At 54.7% G+C, this 19,801-nt stretch overlaps 1 protein-coding gene across 5 annotated transcripts; it reads right to left on the bottom strand.

Annotated features, from left to right (window-relative positions):
* Nucleotides 1–493: 493 nt before the first annotated feature.
* KLHL25 (kelch like family member 25) lies at nucleotides 494–18,602 on the bottom strand. 5 transcript variants are annotated; one of them, XM_040570145.1, is made up of 4 exons: nucleotides 18,442–18,588; nucleotides 13,335–13,480; nucleotides 6,034–7,860; nucleotides 494–1,855 (listed from the first exon to the last, which is right to left on the bottom strand). In XM_040570145.1, exon 3 carries the CDS (start codon nucleotides 7,841–7,843, stop codon nucleotides 6,074–6,076), a length of 1,770 nt encoding a protein of 589 aa, XP_040426079.1. In that variant the 5' UTR covers nucleotides 7,844–7,860; nucleotides 13,335–13,480; nucleotides 18,442–18,588; the 3' UTR covers nucleotides 494–1,855; nucleotides 6,034–6,073. The 5 variants fall into 5 exon arrangements, with proteins under 5 accessions (XP_040426079.1, XP_040426078.1, XP_040426080.1 ...); XM_040570144.1 differs by lacking the exon at nucleotides 13,335–13,480 and having other exon boundaries at nucleotides 18,442–18,602; XM_040570146.1 differs by lacking the exons at nucleotides 13,335–13,480; nucleotides 18,442–18,588 and adding an exon at nucleotides 10,109–10,126.
* Nucleotides 18,603–19,801: the final 1,199 nt, after the last annotated feature.

Raw genomic sequence — 19,801 nt, 5'->3', positions numbered from 1 at the left:
GAGCCCTCCTGCACGGGGCTGAATCCAGCCCCGGCCCCCTGTGATTTGGGGCGCGGCTGGGAATCCCATCCTGCCTGTCAGCAGGGCCCCTTCTCAGGAGCTGCAGCAGCAACGAGAAGGCAAATAAAGAAACCAGAAGTGGAAATTCTTCTCTTCTTCCTTAAAAATGGCCGCTTGCTGTGCAGGAGCATGGCTGTGCGGGGGGCGGGCCCTCTCGGCCTATTCGGCAGGTGCTGCGAGGCCTCGGTGAGGCCTGCGGGGTCTCCTCATGTCACAGGGGATGCTTTTATTCCCAGCCCTGCCACCTGGGGTGAGACACTCCGCATCGTGCCTCAGTTTCCCAAGCTCTGATGCAACAGCAATTAGAGCGAGGCTGGCTGCAGGACGCTGGCTGCGAACCACCCAAGCCTGTTATTATTCCTCGGCCCTGTTATTAGACCGAACTCCAACTTGCTTAGGAATGAAGAGAAGACTCCTGTGAAAAAGGCACAAATGGTTTCCCAGATCATCATTTTTATTAAAGTTTGCAGGCAGCTGGAGGAAAAAAAAACAAAACAAAACAAAACAAAAAAAACACTAGGAAATGTAAATAAATGGCGTTTAGAGAGTTGCAGAAGGGCTGTGCACCCAGCGTGCTCTTCCTGGCAGCAAAGGGTGCTTGCTGCTCCTCAAAGGTTTTGTTGTTCGAAGCACACAAGGGCTTTCAGTGCGTTGCATCATCCCGCTGGCCAGGCTACAGCGCTGCCGATTGACGGGGAGAAAAGCAAGCCCCGGTACCCACTGCAGGACACAGCTGAATGAGGCCAGCCCGGAGCTGTGTGCCCCCATGGACGGCCAAAAACCCCACAGCTGACCCCAGGGAGCACCCAAATGTCCACCTTGGATGTGTGGAGGGAAAGGGGTTCCCTCCCCAGCCCACCCCTCATGCGCCCTGTGCTGCTCCTTCCCTTCGTCCTCCCTTTGAGGGAGTCGAGCCGGGAGGCCTCTGAAGGCCCGAGTGTGCCCGGCCGCACAGCCAGCCTGTGTTCCTGCTCGTTTGCTAATTATGCCCTCACCCACGCGCTGTTTGGAGAGCGGGAGAGCACGGAGGGGAATCTCAGAGGAGCTGCTCCGAGCAGGCAGCAGGCTTTATCCGCCGGGGCATCTCGCCGCGGTGCCGCAGTTTTGGCACGCTGGCAGAGCGGCAGCGTGCGCCCTGGCAGCTGTGCGCAGGGAGCTGCCTGGCCCCCGGCCCAAGGCGAGGAAGGAGGAGAAAAAAAACACCAAAAAGCTCCACAGAGCAAAACCAAAGGCACCTGCCCCGTTTCGCCGAGGCACCCGGCGCTGCAGAGCTCCCACGCTGTAGTGTTTCGGCCGGGCTCCATGCGCGGCCGGGGGAAGCCAGGTGCTCTCCTCTGGGCTCAGCCCTTCCCTTGGCCCCCCTTTCCCAGCCCCTTTTCCCTATAAAAAAAAACACTTCCACGTCACCCAAACAGCAGGCAGCACCAACAACAAGCTCACTGCCTACAAAAATAAAAAATAAATCTCTTAACCCCCATGACCGAGTAACATAAAGCACCTGAGGGTGCCCCGGGGGACGCAGCCCGGTGCACATCCCCCAGCTCCCCGCTCACATTGGGCCACCAGCATCCACCAGCCTGTGGCCCCGTGTCCCTTGTGCCCCCCCGTGCTCCCTGTGCCCCACCGTGTCCCTTGTGCTCAGCCTGGCAGCGATGGCCAGGTCCTTCGTGTCTCCTGAGATACCAGGGAGGGATGTAAGAGGCTCCTCTGCGTCCTGTGCAGGGGGTTCAGAGGGGACTCGGTGGCTGCACCAGCTCCAGCGGTGAGGAAGGGGACGTGGATGTGACGCCGGTATCTGGGGAGGGAAAGAGAAAGGTTGTTAATCGCCACGTCACAGGCTCTGGGATGCACGGAGAAAGGGTTTTGCATGTTGGCAGCTCCTGGTGTGTCGTCCCCCCCACCCCCGACTGCAGGGAGAGTTGCAGGTGGGAAGCAGTCGGTGTGTTTGGGGCCACGAAAGTGAACAGAAAAAGCAAACTGAAAAAAAAAAAAAAACTTTTTTTTTTCCTTTTTCCACCAGTTCCTCCAAAACCATCCCTACGCCTGCTGCTTCCAAGGGGTTGATTACCACAGTCTGGGGCCGAGCGCAGACTGCACATGTTTCCATCTGCACAGGGTTAGGAAAAGCCTGATTTTCATTGCCTTTCCTCCCCGGGCCAGCCACTCCCTTCCAACGCTGCCTGATAAACTGGCTCCGGAGACAACCAGCCGCCCGCCCGGCAGGCGCAGCAGCAGCGCTGCCCTCCCTGTTCCTCCTGCCTCATTCTTGGGCTCATGCAAATGCCTTTCCCTGGGAGCCACGACAGAAACCGGCTGCGACTTTGTTCCGGCAACAACAGCGAGGTTGGAACAGGTTTCTAGCACCTAGTAAGCAGGTTAGGAGCAGGGAGGTTTCCTGGAGGTTTTTCAGCTGCTCTGAGTGCTGCTGCAGGCACCCAGAGCTTGTGCAGGGCAAGGTGTCCAGCGGTGAGCTGGACGCGGCCAGGAGTGATGCATGGCCCCAAAAACCTGTGGCTTCTTGCACGGCGAGAGCTGCCCCAGCTCCACGCAGAAGGGAAGCCAAACCCGTGCTTGTAAAAGGCTTGTTATCTCCGCCATAATTAAATAATCAGGAAAAGAGTCATTGAACAGATCCGACGTTTAGTGTGACCGCAGCCTGGCAGTACCAGAATATAGCGCTGGGCCTGGCAGGCTGCCGAAACCCTCACGGGCACTTTGGGGCCAAAGTTCAGCTTTTCGGTGCCAGAAGAAAACCGGTGCCTGGCTGCAGCCTCCACTGCTCAGTGCTGCCACCTCTGCCCAGGGCAGGTGGGAGGTTTTGGGTGCCAGTACCGGTGCCGCCGCACTACCAGCATGGGATCCAGGCCCTCCACGGGGCACAACATCGGCTCTCGGCTCTGGGATGCGCCCCAGGAATCACAACCCAGGAGCCAGCCCTGTGGGCGTGCTGGAGAGCACACAGGTGTGCGGGTGAAAGGGAAGCTGCTCGCCCCTGAGCATGAGAGCCCATAGCTTGGTGGGCCAGGTTCTCCCCAAAATTGGAAGATCCAAGAGCAGAGCTGGGCTTCACGTGCATTTATAAACACGGGCATCTTTAGTAGTGGAGCGTCTTTATTTTGTTTCTCCTTTGCAGCGATTCACCGCCTCAGCCGCCATCCCTGGGGGAGCGCTGCAGCTAGCTCAGCCCGAGTTTAACCCCACCTTTAGCCCAACTTTCTGCCTCCAACCAGGGCAGAGAAGCAACGTACGAGCAGGTCCCACCAGAAAGCCCCCCGGCAGCACCAGCTCCGCCGTTTCACAGCAGCTCCGTGGCCGTGGGTGGGCAGGGGGCAGGCTTCCAGGCTGCGTGCCCCTCATCACGCTCCAGCCCTGGCACTATGGCATCCACGTCACGGGGCAGGGGCACCGGGAGCTCCGTGGGAGGCTGGCCCCGGCTCCAGCTGGGGAGGTTTGGAGGCCAAGCCCCGCGGGAAACGGTTCCAGCCGAGCAGTTTTATGCTTTAAATTAAAAGCAGGCTCGGTGCTTTATGATCAACGTTGTCCAAGGACGCGTTATTTGGGGCACGGGGCTGGTGTGAAAGCAACCTCACAAGTTTATAGGTGAGATTTTGGTTTTGCTTTTCTCCCACTGTACTAAGTACTACTTCCTACCATACAATTCCCCAGCTGCCTCCTCCAACTGAGAATTCCCCATAGGATTAACAGGGGCTGCCTGCTCCCAAAGAGCACCCGTACCTGGAGGAACCAGGGGGAAGGTGCTGGCCACCCTGCCTCTGGGTGCCCCTTCTGGAAAGGGGACCCTATAGGCAGCAAAGTGGCTGTCGCAGCACAAACCCTCGTGCTGTGGGAGCTGCAAGACAGAAAACCCCTGCCAGATGCACCGGGGGATGATGGAAGAGCCACAGGACGCTGTAGCCAGCTATCCCAGCTATTCACGTTAAAACGAAGTAAAAAAAAAATGTTCTCTCTGGAAAAAAACACACTCATGTACATTTCAAATGCTTCTTTTAAGAAATTAGTGGAAATGAAGCTAGGAAAGCACATAAAACCCTTACACAGTGACTTTTCACCAGCTTTATTTGTAGGTTGGCATATTACAGTTTCTAATTCTCTTGTGCTTGTGCCAGGCTCCAGCGCACAGTGAACAATATCATATAACCCCCCAAAGATCTTTATTAGGTCTGAGCAATCCCAACACAGTATGGAGGAAAAAGGCAGGAGAGAAAACCTAAAGGCTCTGTGTTTTGGGGGCCTGTTTTTATTCGGTGGCTGAAGAACCAACTCTCACCTCAAACTGTTCCCCGTTCCTATCGCCAGCGGTGTGGCTGGTGTGGAGCTTTAATATTCAAACACATCTGCTACCAGAGAAAATGAATTTTCAGCTCTAGGACGGCTCTTAAAGGGGGGCCCCACTGACCCGCACTGAAAACGATGGAGTCCTCACACTCCTGGCTGCAATATTTAATAGCTGAGTGGCAGTTAATTAGATTACTGAGCCACTGTGACAGATGCTAGGCAACGCCTGAGGGAGAGAATTTGGAAAGGCCATTATCTTCCAGCGCTGTGAAAGTGCTCAGAAATCTCATTTTAACCCTTCCCACTCTTGCCACTGCAGTCCAGCCCAGGTTAAAGCCCATCATTTTGCAAATCAAAGGCCAGAATAATGCCCTGGGTGCTTTTCTACCTGAGACAAGCAGGTGGTCACGTTGGGCAAACGCCTGGTAGAGGTGCCCGGAGCTCCACTTCGGTTCCCAGCTGGCATCCAGAGATCATGAAGAAATGCCCGAGCACTGCAGTAATTCACCCGCTGGGTGATTCCCAGGCACACCAACCACAGCGAGTGCGAAGCGGGGAAGTCAGAGGGTGTTAGAGGCTCTAGGAAGCGTTCCCTCTTCTGTTAAGTGGATTTTGATGAAGGTATGGAGGAATTTCCCTCCTCATGGTCCCACCTCCCAATAAAACCTTAAGTGAAGCTCATCAATCCTGCCCCCAGAGGTGAGGGTTTCCCAGCCGGGAGGCTGCAGAGGGAAACCTGCAGGCAGAGCTAGCAGAGGTGTTACAGACTTGCTGGAGAGATGACAAGGATAGCACCAACTCCTCTGCTTCCACAATGCAAGGCGAGAGAGCTTGTGGCCTTTTCCTCCAGCTACATCTTGGCACAGATCGGTGACGATGTGCAGAGCTCACTGGAGGCGAACTGGTGACCAGAACAGTGACCAAACATCCCGCTGGGGAGGTGAGGAGGAACCAGCTGCCCTCTGCCATCGGTGCCAACACTACTTCTGGGCACGTGAGAACCAGAACCCTACAGGACACCAGGAGCTTCCACCAGCCTTCTCATTCCCACACAGCCCAAAATACCGATAAACACGTTCTTCTGCTGGTTCCAAAACCCCTTCCCTCCCACTCAGGTCTCACACACAAGTCTCAGAAGTTCTGATTTAACAAGCAACAGCTTGGATATTAAATAAACACCAGGACCATCAAATGCACCAAGGCTTCTAAGCTTCTGCTACCCACTGAAATGTAAATACAGAACATAAAAAGAGACTTGGGATTCTCCAGCATCCTAGGGGTCACTTGCCTACATATTCAGCAGCTCCAAACCGACCACCCAGATACCCATATTAAACCACTGAGACTTCTTCCGAAGCATGTGTTGCCCTACTGTATTCCAGGTCTCAAATTTAAGTGCCTTTAGAAACCGTAACCCCCTCAACCATATGGGGACAGGATGTACCCTATGGTCATATCCACGAGAGCAGGCGTGGATAAGACCATCTTGAAACAAGAGAGAGCAAGACTTCCAGCACTGTGGAGTTTATTTTTCTTTTTTGGTGCGATGTCCCTCCCACCTTTAAATGCACCTTTCTCATTAAAAAGCGAGTGAACTGGAACCTGTGGTTTCTGCGCGGTGTGTGGAGATGCATTTGAGACAAGACAGCAAGTTTCAGTTTTAGAGGAGACCCTTACCTTACTGAATTCCTGGCTACGAGCCCCCGAGCCCTGCCCCTCATGACGGCAAGTGCTTCCAGGTGCTGACAAAAGCCGTGGGGATGAGCGAGTAAGGCACCGTTGTGATACAGTTCCACGTGTCCGACATGGGGTCGTAGCAGTCCAGCGTTTTGCACCTCTGAGTCCCGAAGTAACCCCCCACCACGTAGAGTTTATTCCCCGAGGCCAACGCGTGGCAGGACATGCGCTTGGCCGTCATGTCCCCGATGCGCGTCCACTGGTCCGTCCCGCAGTCGAAGCGGTAGGCGGACGCCGCCGTGAACTCCGTGTCTCCCCCCATGATGAAAATCTGGCTGCCCAGGACGGCGGCTGCCGTGTAACGCCAGGGCTGCGGGCACTCCGCTTTGATCGTCCACCGATTCTCGAGCGGATCGTAGCACTGCACCTTGGACACCATGTCCCGGTGAACGCTGGTGCCACCAAAGACGAAAAGCTTGAGCCTGGCACTCACCACCGCGGCGTTGCTCACCCCGTCTCTCAACGGAGCCACCATCATCCACTTGTTGGCTGTGGGATCATACTTCTCGACTTGCTTCAAGGACACTGAAGGCGATGCAGGGAAGACCCCAGCCACTGCAGTGTGCCCCCCAACCACGTACAGGCAGTTTTCCAGTTCAGCTGAGCCGTGCCCAAAGCGAGCTACCAGCATGGGGGCGGCTTTTGACCATTCCTCGTGGACAGTGTCGTACACCCACACGTCCTTGGAGACCCCGTTCTCCGAGCCCCTGCCACCAGTGACGTACACTTTGCAGCCAATGGCGCAGGCGCTAAACTCTTTCCGCGGGCTCGGCAGGTCTGCTTTGGGGATAATTTCCTTCGCTTTTTGATCCACTTGATAGATCTTATCACACAAGAAGGTCTGCCCTCCCAGGATCAGCAAGGTGTGGCCGGCTTTGCGAGGCCTGGCACAGAGACTAGTGACAACCCCATCGTTCTGGAGGATCTTCTTCTTGCACTGAATGGCTTCATCCAAGACAAGCTTGTTCCTTTCATCCACCATGATCAGGTCCTCACAAGCCAAGGCCTCCTTGAGGCATTCGGAAGGAAGCAAGGCCAGGCGAACATTCCTCAGCAGCTCCGGAAGGTAAGCCTTCCGCTCGTCTAGATCGTATTTCACCCACTGGAGGACAGCCTTAAAGACCTTCTCCTCGTCCTCAATTTCCAGCTCATCGCTGGAGATGAGGTCCAGCAGAGTGTCCTTGGAAAGGTTGTTGAAGTCCTCGCTCTTGTGAACGGTCTCGAAGTTGACCAGGCACATCCTCCAGGAGAGCTCGTAGAGTCGGCGGCACTGATGGGCGTCCGAGAGCAGCATCATGCCCAGGCAGTTGGAAGGGTAGAGGTTCTTCTCCAGGAATTCAGCTGCTGCGTCTCGGACGTCGTGGAACTGCAGCATGTCCCCAGCCTCCAGGAGGGACTCCGCGTTTTCCTCGTTGATGATGATCCGAGAGGAATAAGCGAAGTCCAGCAGCAGCTCCAGCACCTCCGGATGGAGGCTGTCATGGAAATTCACCTCATCGTCCAGGCTCTCGCGCAGGCCGTTGCTAAACATGGCTTCGAAGTACCTGCTGGAGGCAGCCAGCACTGCCCGATGGCACGGGAACGAGCGGTTTCCTGCCCAGAGGGTGACGTCGGTGAACATGCAGTGCTTCCGCAGGGTGTTCAGGTGGGACAGCACGCAGTCCGGGTGGGAAGCTTTGTGAAAGAGCAAGATGTTCATGGAGCCGGTGCTAGTCCGGGATTTACGGTTCTCGTGGACGCTGACTGACATGGTGACAGCTCGACAGCCTGCGGAGAGACGAGCAGAAAGAGGATTATTCTCCTGTTCTCACCGATGCGAGGCACCGAGCCAGCACCAGGACAGACACATTTGCTCTCCAGCCCTGATCCACCGTTGGTGGACCTCAGACGTGAAGCACCAGTAAGTGCCCCTGCACCCCGATTTGCAGGACCTGCACCTCCGCACCCTCCTAAAATGTGACTCAGGCTGAGCAGGGCGGAAAGGCAGGGGCACGAGGGGGAAGTCTGCTCCTCGGTTTCTGCAATGGAGCAGCAGAGTGAAGCAATCAGAGCCCAAACTCGAGGGTAAATTGTCTCAACGGCCCCTCGAGGGTATTGGCAAACCGCAGAAGAGTATTTTTCCTTCGAAAACAGCATTAGGAGAGCAGTCTATCCAGGGTAAAGGGCACCAGTCTGTTCTTGGCTCAGCACAAATCAAGTTTGGCTTCTGATTTCCATGAAGATTATTGCAGCTTTAGGAAAGGCAATTGCTACTGGTTTTATTTGTGGAATATCTAGCTACCAGCACCAGCCCAAAGTTCTGACATAGTTTTACCAAAGCCTTTCATTGCAGTTTTTGTAAACTCACGAGACATTCTTGTGACTTAAACATTTTCTGTACAGATTCACATCACAGAGAAGGATAAAAGAGATGGCTAATTTATGGTTTTTAACAGACAGGCAGAAGGAAACACAACGCTTTTATAAGCTACTATTTCATTTAAGTGCTCCAAGCCTGTGGAAGAAAAAGCCTTTGGACCAATCAAGTTGGTAGTGATGACAGAATTCAAGTCGCTCGCTGCAAAATATTTTAGCCAGCCCAATTTTTTCCCCTACGTAACTAAAGTAGACAGACAGATAACGCACACAGTCCTCTCTTACAGCTGAAAGTCAGCACTGAAGCTGATAGCACGACTGTCCTGAGGTTTGAAAAATGAGCCTTCAAAAAAACAAACAACAAAAAACCACCAAAAATAAGTGAACAAACAAAAAGCCTGAGATGTAAGTGAGGAGTGTGATTTTTCCAAGCCCAATGCATGAAGATGCGCTGGGGGGAGGGAAATGTGACTATTAAATGCACAAAGCACCTGAGCCAAGCTGCCAGACACGGCACAGCAGCCAGAAAGCCTCGGCTCATTCAGCACAGCAGGTACAGCAAAGCCAGGGCAGGCACTACACAAGATGGCATTCGTGTTGCATCCAAAGAAACTCTCCCTGGCTAAAAGCAGAGTTTGGACTAAAGATGGGGACAAGTCAGAGCTCGGTGGGGTCAGACCCTTCCTGGTAGCGTTTCAGCACGTCTGTTCGGGTGCACAGGAGCTCAGGGTCCTGCTGGCACGAGGCAGACACATGGCCACGAGCAGTTGCTGCATGCTGGGGGAAAAGTGGGCATCATCCACGGGAAAAAGACGTTGCTGAGAAACAGTATCCAGCTCTGATGAGATGGATATCTCATCTCCCCTCTCACCCCAAAATGTGTTTTTTTTTAATTCCCTTGTCTACTGCCTCTTCCCCAAACCACTGATGTTCTGCTTTGCAGGCTGGAGACACAGGGGCTGAAACCCCACGCCATCCCTCTCCAGCCGCCTATTTCTTTAGGAGTCAGCGATTTGGCACACCCAGAGCTGGCAAGGTGTTTTTTGGAGGGAGTCTAAACCTCGCTCCTTTGCGAGCCTGAAGTTTTTAAGGGTCTTTCTCTCCTGCAAGCACCCAGGCTGCCCTCTCCAGCTGCGGGATCCTGGGGAGACGGCCAAGCTCTGCCACCAAGCTCTGCCACCAGGCAGGCTCGGGGTGAGACGTGAGCCCAGGCACCCGTCTGCCCGCAAGCAGCCCGGTGGCTGTCGGCACAGGGACTCAGGGCAGACACGGTGCTGAGCCCCGCGGGGATGCTGGCGGCTTGCGACACCGACCCCGCCGAGACACCACCCGCCCACGGATGACCTCAAGCAGAGGCTGATGGCCAGATAAGGGCCCTGAATCACACTCTGCTCACGCGTTTCATACCCACCCCAAGGTCCTCCAGAGCCTGTATTGGACAAGCGTTTGTGGGTGTCTCTCCTTCCCTCCCACCCGTCGTGAATTACTGAGGTTCCTGAGACCTCGCTCATTCCTCAGGGCTGTGTTATAGCCCAGGGAAAAGGTCTTCTACGTGCCAAGCGGGGCAGAAACGAGAGCTTGTCCGAGCAGCCACAGCTCCTAACGGCAGGGCAGCTGCATCGCTGGGGATATTGTTGTTGTGCTGGTGCACGTCCCTCACCAAAACCCCTGCGGTTTGGAGCTGAGGCTGCCGAGCCCGTCTCGTTTGTGATGGGAGGCTGTGCGCAATCAGGGCTCCAAAACAGGAAGGAAGATGCCACGACAGGAAGGAAAACGCCATCACCGAGCAGCCGAGGGGCACTCCGAAGCACGTCTCGAGGAAATGGTTTCCAGCATCCACACCCAGCTCAGGGACAACGCTAAGTTAAGAGGCTGGATGGATTCCTGCGTCAAAGCTCTGTAACGCTGGACTGAGGAATACAAATGAAACATTTATGAGGCTGCTAAAAGCTATTGATTTAGGTTCCTACTCCTAGCGCCTCAGAAACCACTCCGCCATCACTCCTGCTTCCTTTGCTCACAGCTCGGGTCACTTATTCAATGTTAACCTCTGATTTGCTTATCCGCAGAAAAATTAAGCAATTTATACAGGACAGCTATGGAAACAAACAGAAAGATTACAGGAAGGCAGCACCATTTTTTCTGACACTAAGATTAGATAAGCCACCAGACGGAATGGAAGCAGCAGGTCGTTTAGGAAAGAGAAATGTCGGTATAAAAGCTGCAGCAGAGCTGCTGCGATTTTATATATATTAAAAAAACTCAAACAACAACCATCCAACCTTCAAGCACCTAGCATTTAACATCTCGCCCAGGGTAATGAAATAATATTTCTAGCCGATGGGTAATGAATAGGGCAGAAGTTAGTGGGTCGCAGGCCGGTACCCATTAGTGATGCTCTTCCTGTCACCGTGTCCCAGTGCAAGCACCAACTGGTCCCCAGTACAGCTGCAAGCTGAAGAGGTCACAGCCGCTCCAGTTGGTCTCTCCTGGAGCTAGGTGGTGGCACTGGCTGCCACTGGTCACCAACAAACCAAAACGCAAGCAGTCTCCAAACTCAGATGTGCAGCCATCTCACCAGCAAGGCTTGCTTCTATTTTTTCAGCAGCTTCCAAAACAAAGTTGTTTTGAGAATGAACACCACAAAGCACCTACTTCTTGAATCCTACGGTAGCTGGGCACAAGAAGGAAGGCGGTAGCTGTTAATTCTTCCCCCCATACAAACGCACCCCAGTGCATCTCACAGTCTACAGGGAATCTGGCATCATTCCACACCTATCAGGTGAACAGAAACTGCAAGCAGCAGGCATGTCAGCTGGAGGGTTTCTTCCGAAATCCAGTGGCACTAAAAGGATCTTCTGTGCTTTTCGTGATGCACACAAACATATACTTCAATTTGAGCAACGTTTCACTGCCGTGACAAGCAGGCTGGATCCATGACACATGCAGAGTGGAATTTAGCCCCTACTGCATTCCTCGTTTCCCTTACCCAGCCACTGAGCTAAAGAAAAACACCAGGACTGCTCAGGACAAGGAATATCTCAAAGAATAAATATAATAAATATAATAAATATTCACAGTGAAGTCTTTTAGAGGATCTTACTGCACGCACGGGCGGATGATAACCCTTCTCCCGTGGGGATGAGGGCAGGGGGGCATCACGTTTTTGACAGCTATCCAATGCTGTCTGCTGGCTAGAATATTCCCCTGGCTGTATGAAGCCTTTGTACGGCAGATACAGGAAAGACAGGATTTTTTCCAGCAGAGCAAGATAAGAGTACTTTGGAAATCCTTCCCACACAGGGAAGACAGCAACCCAAAAGGAGGGTAAGAGCTGGATCGGGGAGAAAAGACCCTTCTGATCTCAGCTCAGGAAGAAAATGCCCCAGCGGCCTCTGGACAGGACAAAGATGGCAAAGAAAACACGGTGGGAAAACAAAAACACGGAGCTGGCCAAAGTCCCTGCTCGAGCAATGGCCACGGTTCTGCCCGAGCACTTCTTGCCTCCTGCAAACCTCTGCCGCAGCAGGCGGCTGTCCCTGAGGCTGGTGGGTCACCGTGTCGAGGAGCTGGCGTTGGTAACTGAGGAGATCCCCGGGAAGCACTCTTATCTCTTGAAAAATCCAAGCAGCACTTAGCAATTGGATACTTCAAAGCTGTATCAGCCCCTGGTTTCCAACCACAGAAGATCTGCATACGAGAAGAGAGCCCAGAAGCACTACTGATATACAAACTATATTTAGCTAGGCTTGGGGTTCCGCCCTCCATCCTAAACCAGCAGAGTGCCACAGATCTCCAATTCATTTCCCTATCAGCAGGGGATCCCCAGCTGCTTTGGCCAAGCTGTCTGCACCTTGTGAGCTGGCTCGTTTCCCCATCTGGGCTGGACCAGCAGCCGTGCAGGGTGCTGCATCTCTTCCCAAGTTACCCAGCTGAGATGCTGCTTCCTTTTAAATGGACGATATTTGAGAATGAGTAAGTCCCCAGTGGGACTTCAGGGATTCAAGAATCATTTCTGCTTAGAAGGGGAAAACTACAGTCTCAGGACCGTAAAGGTTGGCTAAACACCAACAAAGAGCCCAAATCCCATGAACTAAGGCTGGCTTTTTGCTTGCCAAGCAGACTTTCAGAGAAGCAGCAGGCAGAACACGTTTCCTTTTTGCCTTGCTCAACCACGAACTATTTAAAGCAGTAAGTAAATAAATAAGCAGTAGAGTTCCCTGCTGGCTCCTTTCAGGAGAGCTGGAAGAAACTCCCTGGGCAGTGGCAGAGGCTGGAGAGCTGCCTCCTTGCCACAAGGCTCCATTTCTTCAGTGCTGGGATTTAGCACCGGCTGGTGTGCACGCCCTGCTAAGGGCTTGCAGTAGGATTTAAATGCTGCCCGTGCGAATTTGAGATCAGAGCTTTCATCATTTTCTTTTTTGATTTACTCAAGCTCGTTTTGGCTGCTTTCATTTTTCCGGCCACACGGCTGCCGGTAGATACTCTCAATTCAGAGCAACCAGGACAGGAGCCATCACCCATCCGCGGGCACCATGCTGGGACATGACACAAACACACCATCACACGAAAGGACTTTCAATATCCTCGTTGATCTGAGCCTTACTCTTTCACCCACCCAGGTGACTTCTCAGAGCTGGGGATTGTGCAGGAGGACAGGGGAAGTTTGGCTGCCTGCAAACAAATGCAATAAATCGATACGATGCCGGCTTGCACTCTCCTTAATGAGCCAAGGGTGTTGTGGCTGATTTTGCAGGGAGGCAGCCTTAAGATTCATTTTTTCCTCTCCGATTTCACAATATCAGCCCTCTGGGGTGAAATGCCATCTCAAATTCAGACAAAGTTCCACTTCTCTCTATAAGCAGGGGGATAGATTCTTGACTTACTAGTAAATCGCCTGTTCTCTCATCCTGAATATCGGTGCCTTTCCAATGCCTTCACGAACTGCAACGCCTGCTGCTCAGCTCCAGCCCAGGACAGAATTACTGCTGCAGGACAGCTGATTCCCCTTTTTTACTCTGAGAGTTGCAACCTAGCAATGTAAGAAGCCACCTGCGGTTTCATCTTCGTGTGGGAGAGCTTCTTGCAAAGCTGCTTAGGACAAAGAGCGGTGTGGCAATGCACTGCCGAACACACCCCCCGGTACAGCCGTGTTTCAGAAGCACGGAAAGCAATCGCTGGGTGGAGGCTCTGTCAAAACGTTTGAGGAAAAGGAGACTCCAACACATGCAGGCTTTCATCACGTACTCGGGGGCACAGCTTGAGTTTCAAAAGCAGGAAAAAAAAAATACAAACACGAAAGAAATGAAAAGATAAGCGGGGAAAGGAGGTAGGAAACAAGAAAGGGGAAGGAACAAATCTGAAGAGGTTTTTCAGATGCGTTTCATGTCCCTGCAAAACACGGTGGCCTATCAGGTATACAGCTCGGAGCTGCTAGAAATGCTTGATACTAATAATGCCCCTCTGCAAAGGGGGCCTGAGATGAAAGGAATAAAAATAGCAGCTGGCATTTAGCGTAATGCTGCACTTGGGGAGCGCGGCGCCTGGGCTGCAGCCAGGTGGGCAGTCAAGGAGCTTCCCCGCATCTCCTCCGGGAAGCCTCCTCTGCTCTGTCCTCACCTCGGCGGCCTTCGCGTGCAGCCTCTGCTCTCTAATAAAGGAGGGTTCGTCTCCAGCAACGCCTGCGAATTTAGTGGCTTGCCCGTGTCAGTCAAATTCGTTCTCCTCTGCAGGATGACTAATGCAGCAAAGATGCGACCGTGATTTCTCACCCTGGAATTCAGGCAACATAACCCTGCCGTGAATCAGGGGCATTTCTGTAGCAAAGCTGGATTTGGCGTCCCTGACAAACTCTCGTTGTTTCATCTTATCTGCAAATAGGTGAGCAAAGGAAAGATAGTTATCCACATCCCAGCCCCCCAAAACAGGATTTCAGATCCTGCCCCAGCCTCGGAGAATGGGAGGCCTCTTTATCATTTCTTCTCATTTTCTCACTTTCTAGTCTGGCCCGCACATCCTAGACAGAAAACAGAGAGACCACGTGAAAGGCTCCTTCTGTTGGCTCAGGCAGAAACTGGGAGGTTTTCCAAGGCCAATTCTGTAGGCTCCAGGAGATCAGATTGTCTGGAGAAGGTCCGGGCACGTATCTGAACATCAGCGTGCTTACTAAAGCAAATCCAAACTCAGAAACTTGGTCTGTCCATCACCATTTCGTATCCCATTCCCCACAGCACTCACCATCTCTCCCTTTAAACCTATGCTCCACTCTGAGCCCGAAGTCACCACAAGAATCTACTGAATGCCACTTACCATAAAAATCAAAACCAGTACTTGCAAGCTGTACCAATTAGCGAGGTTCTTGTTCTGCCCTGCAAAAGCACTGGTAAAAGGGGCAGCAGTGCCCAAAACCTACAAGGGACAAACTAACGAGAGCCAAGAGAGATCAAATTCCAATCAAAATAAAAATATGTGTAGGAAACTTGCTTTATGCGCAACAGATGCGGTTTTATTTGCAAATCAGGTATTGGACTTGCTACTCCACAACTGAGTTACTCCACAAAGCTTCTTAAGCTACCTGTGAGGCAATCAAATGAAGTTCATGTTCACCACTAAGCTCACTGGCTTTGCAGTCCCTGGGAATACCACACCCTCCTACAACCACTGTCCAAATCGGGATAAATAATGCTTTTAGCCACAGTTCAGGCTCCAGACAATAGCTTTTCATTGCTACACCTTAACCCCAGTGGATCCTTTCAGAGCCCGTGATTCATTTCAGAGGCTGCTGTGGGGTTTTGTCCTCCCCGCCCGCCCTCCAGCTCTGCTGGTGAATGAATTCCCTTCTGCTAGATCAATCACAGTCGCTTTGCAAAATGAATGCAGGGCTGCAGAGGAGGCAAGTTTTCAGTCCTGTCTCCCATATAATGCCCCAAAAGGCTCCAAAATGGAAACAATCGACTTGATTGCAGTATCTACCCCAGCCCCATCTGAGCAGGATAAAGCCCCTTTCAAGCAAGGCAGCTTGCTAATGCGCCGCACAGGGAAAAGGCCTTCAGTACTTCAAATACAGGCAAGCAGAACCACATGCCACTTCCCAGGGAGAGTTTATAGGATGAGACGTGGTGCGTGCCAAATTAATGCCAGAGCAACCACTGGAGCTGCTGACTGCAGAGAGCACGTTCCCAGCAGCCTCCCACTCTCTCTGCAGTCCGTGCCCAGCTCCCAGCACCGAGGCTGGCAATGCTGCTTGCTCAGACGGCCAGAGGAACCGGAGGCCGTGCAGCATACCCTCACACCAAGCAGGTCCGTCTCCCTGCTGCCAGGGCAGGATCTGGGTCCTGTGCCCGGCCAGGTAACCCGCTGTTTGTTTCGTCTTCCCTGCTCCTCTGCCAGGCAGATCCCGGTGCAGCGGCCAGGTTCAACGTGCAGGAGTTCACTTGCAGCTCTGGCTGGAGCTCAGTGCACCACGCAATGCCACGGAGATGGGAGACCCTCACGTCTCCGTAACCGATCAGCCGCTGATGCTGGTGGGCATGAAGCCGGGTTGCAAACCACTGACAGATACTCAAGGGTGTGAAGCTGCAAAACAAGGCGTTGCTCATTGCCCTCTGGCTCTGGACAGAAGGAACAAAGGTGACACCCATCTCTGATGTTTTAAGTTCAGTACTAACAGCGTCAAACCGCGTACTCAGCTTCCACATCCCGGATCTGAATGGGAGCGCTGCAGCAAGCCAGGCTATCCCAGGCATGTGCTCATGCATCACAGGCAAACCAGAAGGACTGGCAGCGTGCTACAGTAATAAACTTGCCTCACCACAATCTGGCAGGCTGTCATTTAAAACTGGTAGCCTTTGCGAAGTCTGATGGCCAGCAAGCAGGCAGCAGTTACAGGACACGCAGCATTCCCAGGCTCGAGTGATGGGGGGAAGACTGAGCAGCCCTCTCTGGCTGAAGTGATGCTAATGGTCACTGCAGGGATATGAAGTTGATAAGCAAAGACAGACTGACGTGATGGTGGCTAAAGGTCAGCCCAGGCACTCGGGGCGACTCGTTACAGCTCAGTGCATCCTAGCCAGTGCTCCTGCAGCCGGTGTTTTACGCAACACCAGCTACATTCCCTGCAAGTCGATAAAAGACCGGAGCACAGCTACTCCTCACTTCACCTGCTGACACTACTCCCCACACGCTCCTTCCACAGGCCCCCAGCACCCGCTACAACTGCCCCAGGATGGCTCTGCCAGCCCTGCTCCACCTCCTCGTGCCCACCTCCCTGCTCAACCACCCTGTGCCCATCTCCCCACTCCACAGCCCCGTGCCCACCTCCCCAGAGCTGCCCCACACACTCTGTCCTCACCCCATCACTCCCAAAACACGCCGCCAGCCTCCGCCACCTCCACGGCTGGCCCCATCCTGCCCTCCCTGTTTCACTCACCTACCTCCTAACGCTGCCTAAAGCCTGGCTGTGAAGGAGGAGGAACTAAGCTCCTGCAGACTGTGGTTACCACTGTAGGGACAAAATCGGTATTGTAACTCACACGTTAATACATACAGACTGACAGGTATGCGCTCCCTTCCTGCCCCTGACCCTATGAGACCGTGCCCGGCACTGCTCCAGCCCTGGAGGGACCATGTCGAGCACCACCCTACACTCGTTTCAGCACATTTGGAGTAGGTGTCAGGCAGCATCGCCCTCTGTTCCCAAGCTGCCTGCCCTCACAAATTTCATTTGCCTCTCTCCTGCGGTCCAAAGGTTCCCAGCTGGCCTTATCGCCTCTCCCAAACCACATCAGGAGACCGGTCACACTGCCCGAGTTACCCACGCCTGCCCCAAACGCAGTGTGGGGACCTACCATGGGACACATTTCACGACGAGGCAGGAGGACTTGGCGTAGCAATTGCCACACACCGGAGAAAATGAACAAAAAAAGGGGCAGGAAGTTTGGGTTCCCCAATGCTGAAGTTGTTTACAGCCTCCTGTCTACCTCAAGGTGCTCCCGATTTGCTTCTGCAGCAAATTCCCCTCTGGTTTTAGTCCCGGGAGCCCTGCGCCCACACCACACCTTCCCTTTGCAAACCTCCACCTCTGCCTCTTCCCCAAGCGTGTTCTTATCGCGGAGATAAGCCACAGCAGACAGCCGAAGACACAGAAGAGACAAAAATATGTTTTCAGGTCAGGTTTGATACGAAACAGCAAGCAGGACAAGGCAATCGGCGAGGCCCTACAAAAGGTCCCACCTCCCTAAAGAGGGGCACGAAGAGATGGGGAGAGGAAATAAGCGGTGCCGGAGCCCCTGGAGATGTTGGACACCGCAGGTGGGATCGGAGCAGGGATCAGGAGCACGGTGGGGCTAAGGGCAGCAGCTGGCCACCAGCCGAAACGCGCTGGACAAACGCACCGGGTTCGAGAAAAACGAATGAAAAATTGTCGTAAGGCACCGCAGGGAGGGAGAAGAGGAGGAAAGTTGCCGTGTAAGAGTTGCAGAGACGCCTGCATTTCTGGGACCTTGGGCAACTACTCGGTGGAAGACCGCGCGGTCCGTGGCGCCCTGCCAGGGCAGCAGCCGGCCCCTGGGGACGGCCTGGGGCAGAGGGGCTGAGGGCACAATGTCTCCAGGTGTGCCTAGCGCTGCTCTAACCCCCCTACCGCACCTCTGAGTGCGAGCGGATGGATGGAACGGGAAAAAGCAAAGCGAAAACCGCCCCCAAACCCGCCCGGAACCTCTTTTTGGGGTGCCAGGGGGCTGCGGGGCAGCGCGGGGCCGGGGCACTGCAGCCGCCGTCCCCCCACGGTCCCGGCTCGCCCCAGGCGCGGCGCGGGGCGATGCGCGCGCGGAAAGCGGCGCCCCCCGGTTCCGCGCTCAGGGCTCCAATGCCAGTTGGGGGATTTTGGGGGGGGATTTTTTGGGGCTTCCCAGGCGAGACCCCCTCCCCTCCCCTCCCGCACGCCTCCCACCGCCGCCGCCGCCAAGCCCACGCGCGCACCCGCGGCTCGCTCACCGCCTCTCCCGGCGTCCCGGAGCCCTCGGCGGCGGCCGGCAGAGCCCGTGGTCAGCGGACAGCCCGGGGCCGGCCGACACCCCGGGGCCGCTCCCGGCCCACGCGTGGCCGCGCTGCCCCGCAGCCTTCCTCCTCCTCCTCCTCCTCCTCCTCCTCCTCCTGCTCCCGCCCCAGCCCGCGCGCCCCCGTGGAACCGTGCGGCCCGGGGGCGGGGCCGCCGCCGCGCCCGCAGCCACTCAGCCGGCGCCTTGCCCGTGACGTCAAGGGGGGGCGGGGCCTCGGAGAGCCGTGGGGAGGGAAAGGGGAGGGTGGAAGGCCGGAGGCGCGGCCAATGAGGGGGGGAGGATGGCGGTGAGGGGCGGGGGGAGGGAGGGAGGCTCGCGGGTGGGTCCTAAAGGCCGCCGGGGGTGGCGGGTCGCTGCGGGAGTGATCGGGGCTGTGTGGCACCAACGCTCCTGGCCTGGCTTGGCTTTTTGGTCCCTGAGCCATAGCAACCTAGAGTCACTGGGGTTGGAGGAGACCTCCAAAATCATCTGGTCCAACCATCCCCCTACCACCACTGTCACTAAGCCATGTCCCCAAGCACCACGTCCAACCTCTCCTTGAACACCCCCAGGGACGGTGACTCCACCGCCTCCCTGGGCATCCCGTCCCAATGCCTGACCGCTCTTTCTGAGAAGAAATGTCTCCTCATTTCCAACCTGAACCTCCCCTGGTGCAACTTGAGGCCATCCCCTCAGTCCTATCACTGGTTACCTGCGAGAAGAGGCTGACCCCAGCTCCCCACACCTTCCTTTCAGGGAGTTGCAGAGAGCAACGAGGTCTGCCCTGAGCCTTCTCTTCTCCAGACCAAACACCCCCAGTTCCCTCAGCCGCTCCTCACAGGACTTGTGCTCTAGGCCCTTCACCAGCTTTTGGACACGCTCCAGGGCCTCCATGTCCTTCTTGTAGTGTGGGGCCCAAAACTGAACACAGCACTCAAGGTGCGGCCTCACCAGAGCCAAGTACAGGGGGACGATCACTTCCCTGGCCCTGCTGCCCACACCATTCCTGATACAAGCCAGGGTGTCCACTCGCCCCACAGCCCACCCCAGGGTGCCGACCCCTCCGAGTGCCCGCAGATGGGCTGCTGAAGGCCTGCCCCATGGCACTGCCTCTCCACACCATCAGAGGCCTCCTCCGGCCTTCCACTGGCACCCCTCGGCACAGCCTCGCAGCCACAGCCCACACAAAGTGCTGCCCACTTGGCTGGTTTTACACGTGAGGACAGGGCAGGTGGCTGCTGTGGGGATTTACTGGAGCAAAAGCCCCCCAAAATTCAAAACTTACTGGGAAATAAATCCAAAAAACAGTGAAATAA

The sequence above is a fragment of the Cygnus olor genome, chromosome 11, assembly GCF_009769625.2.
Source record: "Cygnus olor isolate bCygOlo1 chromosome 11, bCygOlo1.pri.v2, whole genome shotgun sequence".
Lineage (NCBI taxonomy): Eukaryota > Metazoa > Chordata > Aves > Anseriformes > Anatidae > Cygnus > Cygnus olor.
The sequence above is the reverse complement of the archived record's forward strand: the minus strand, read 5'-3'. Positions and strand labels throughout refer to the sequence as shown.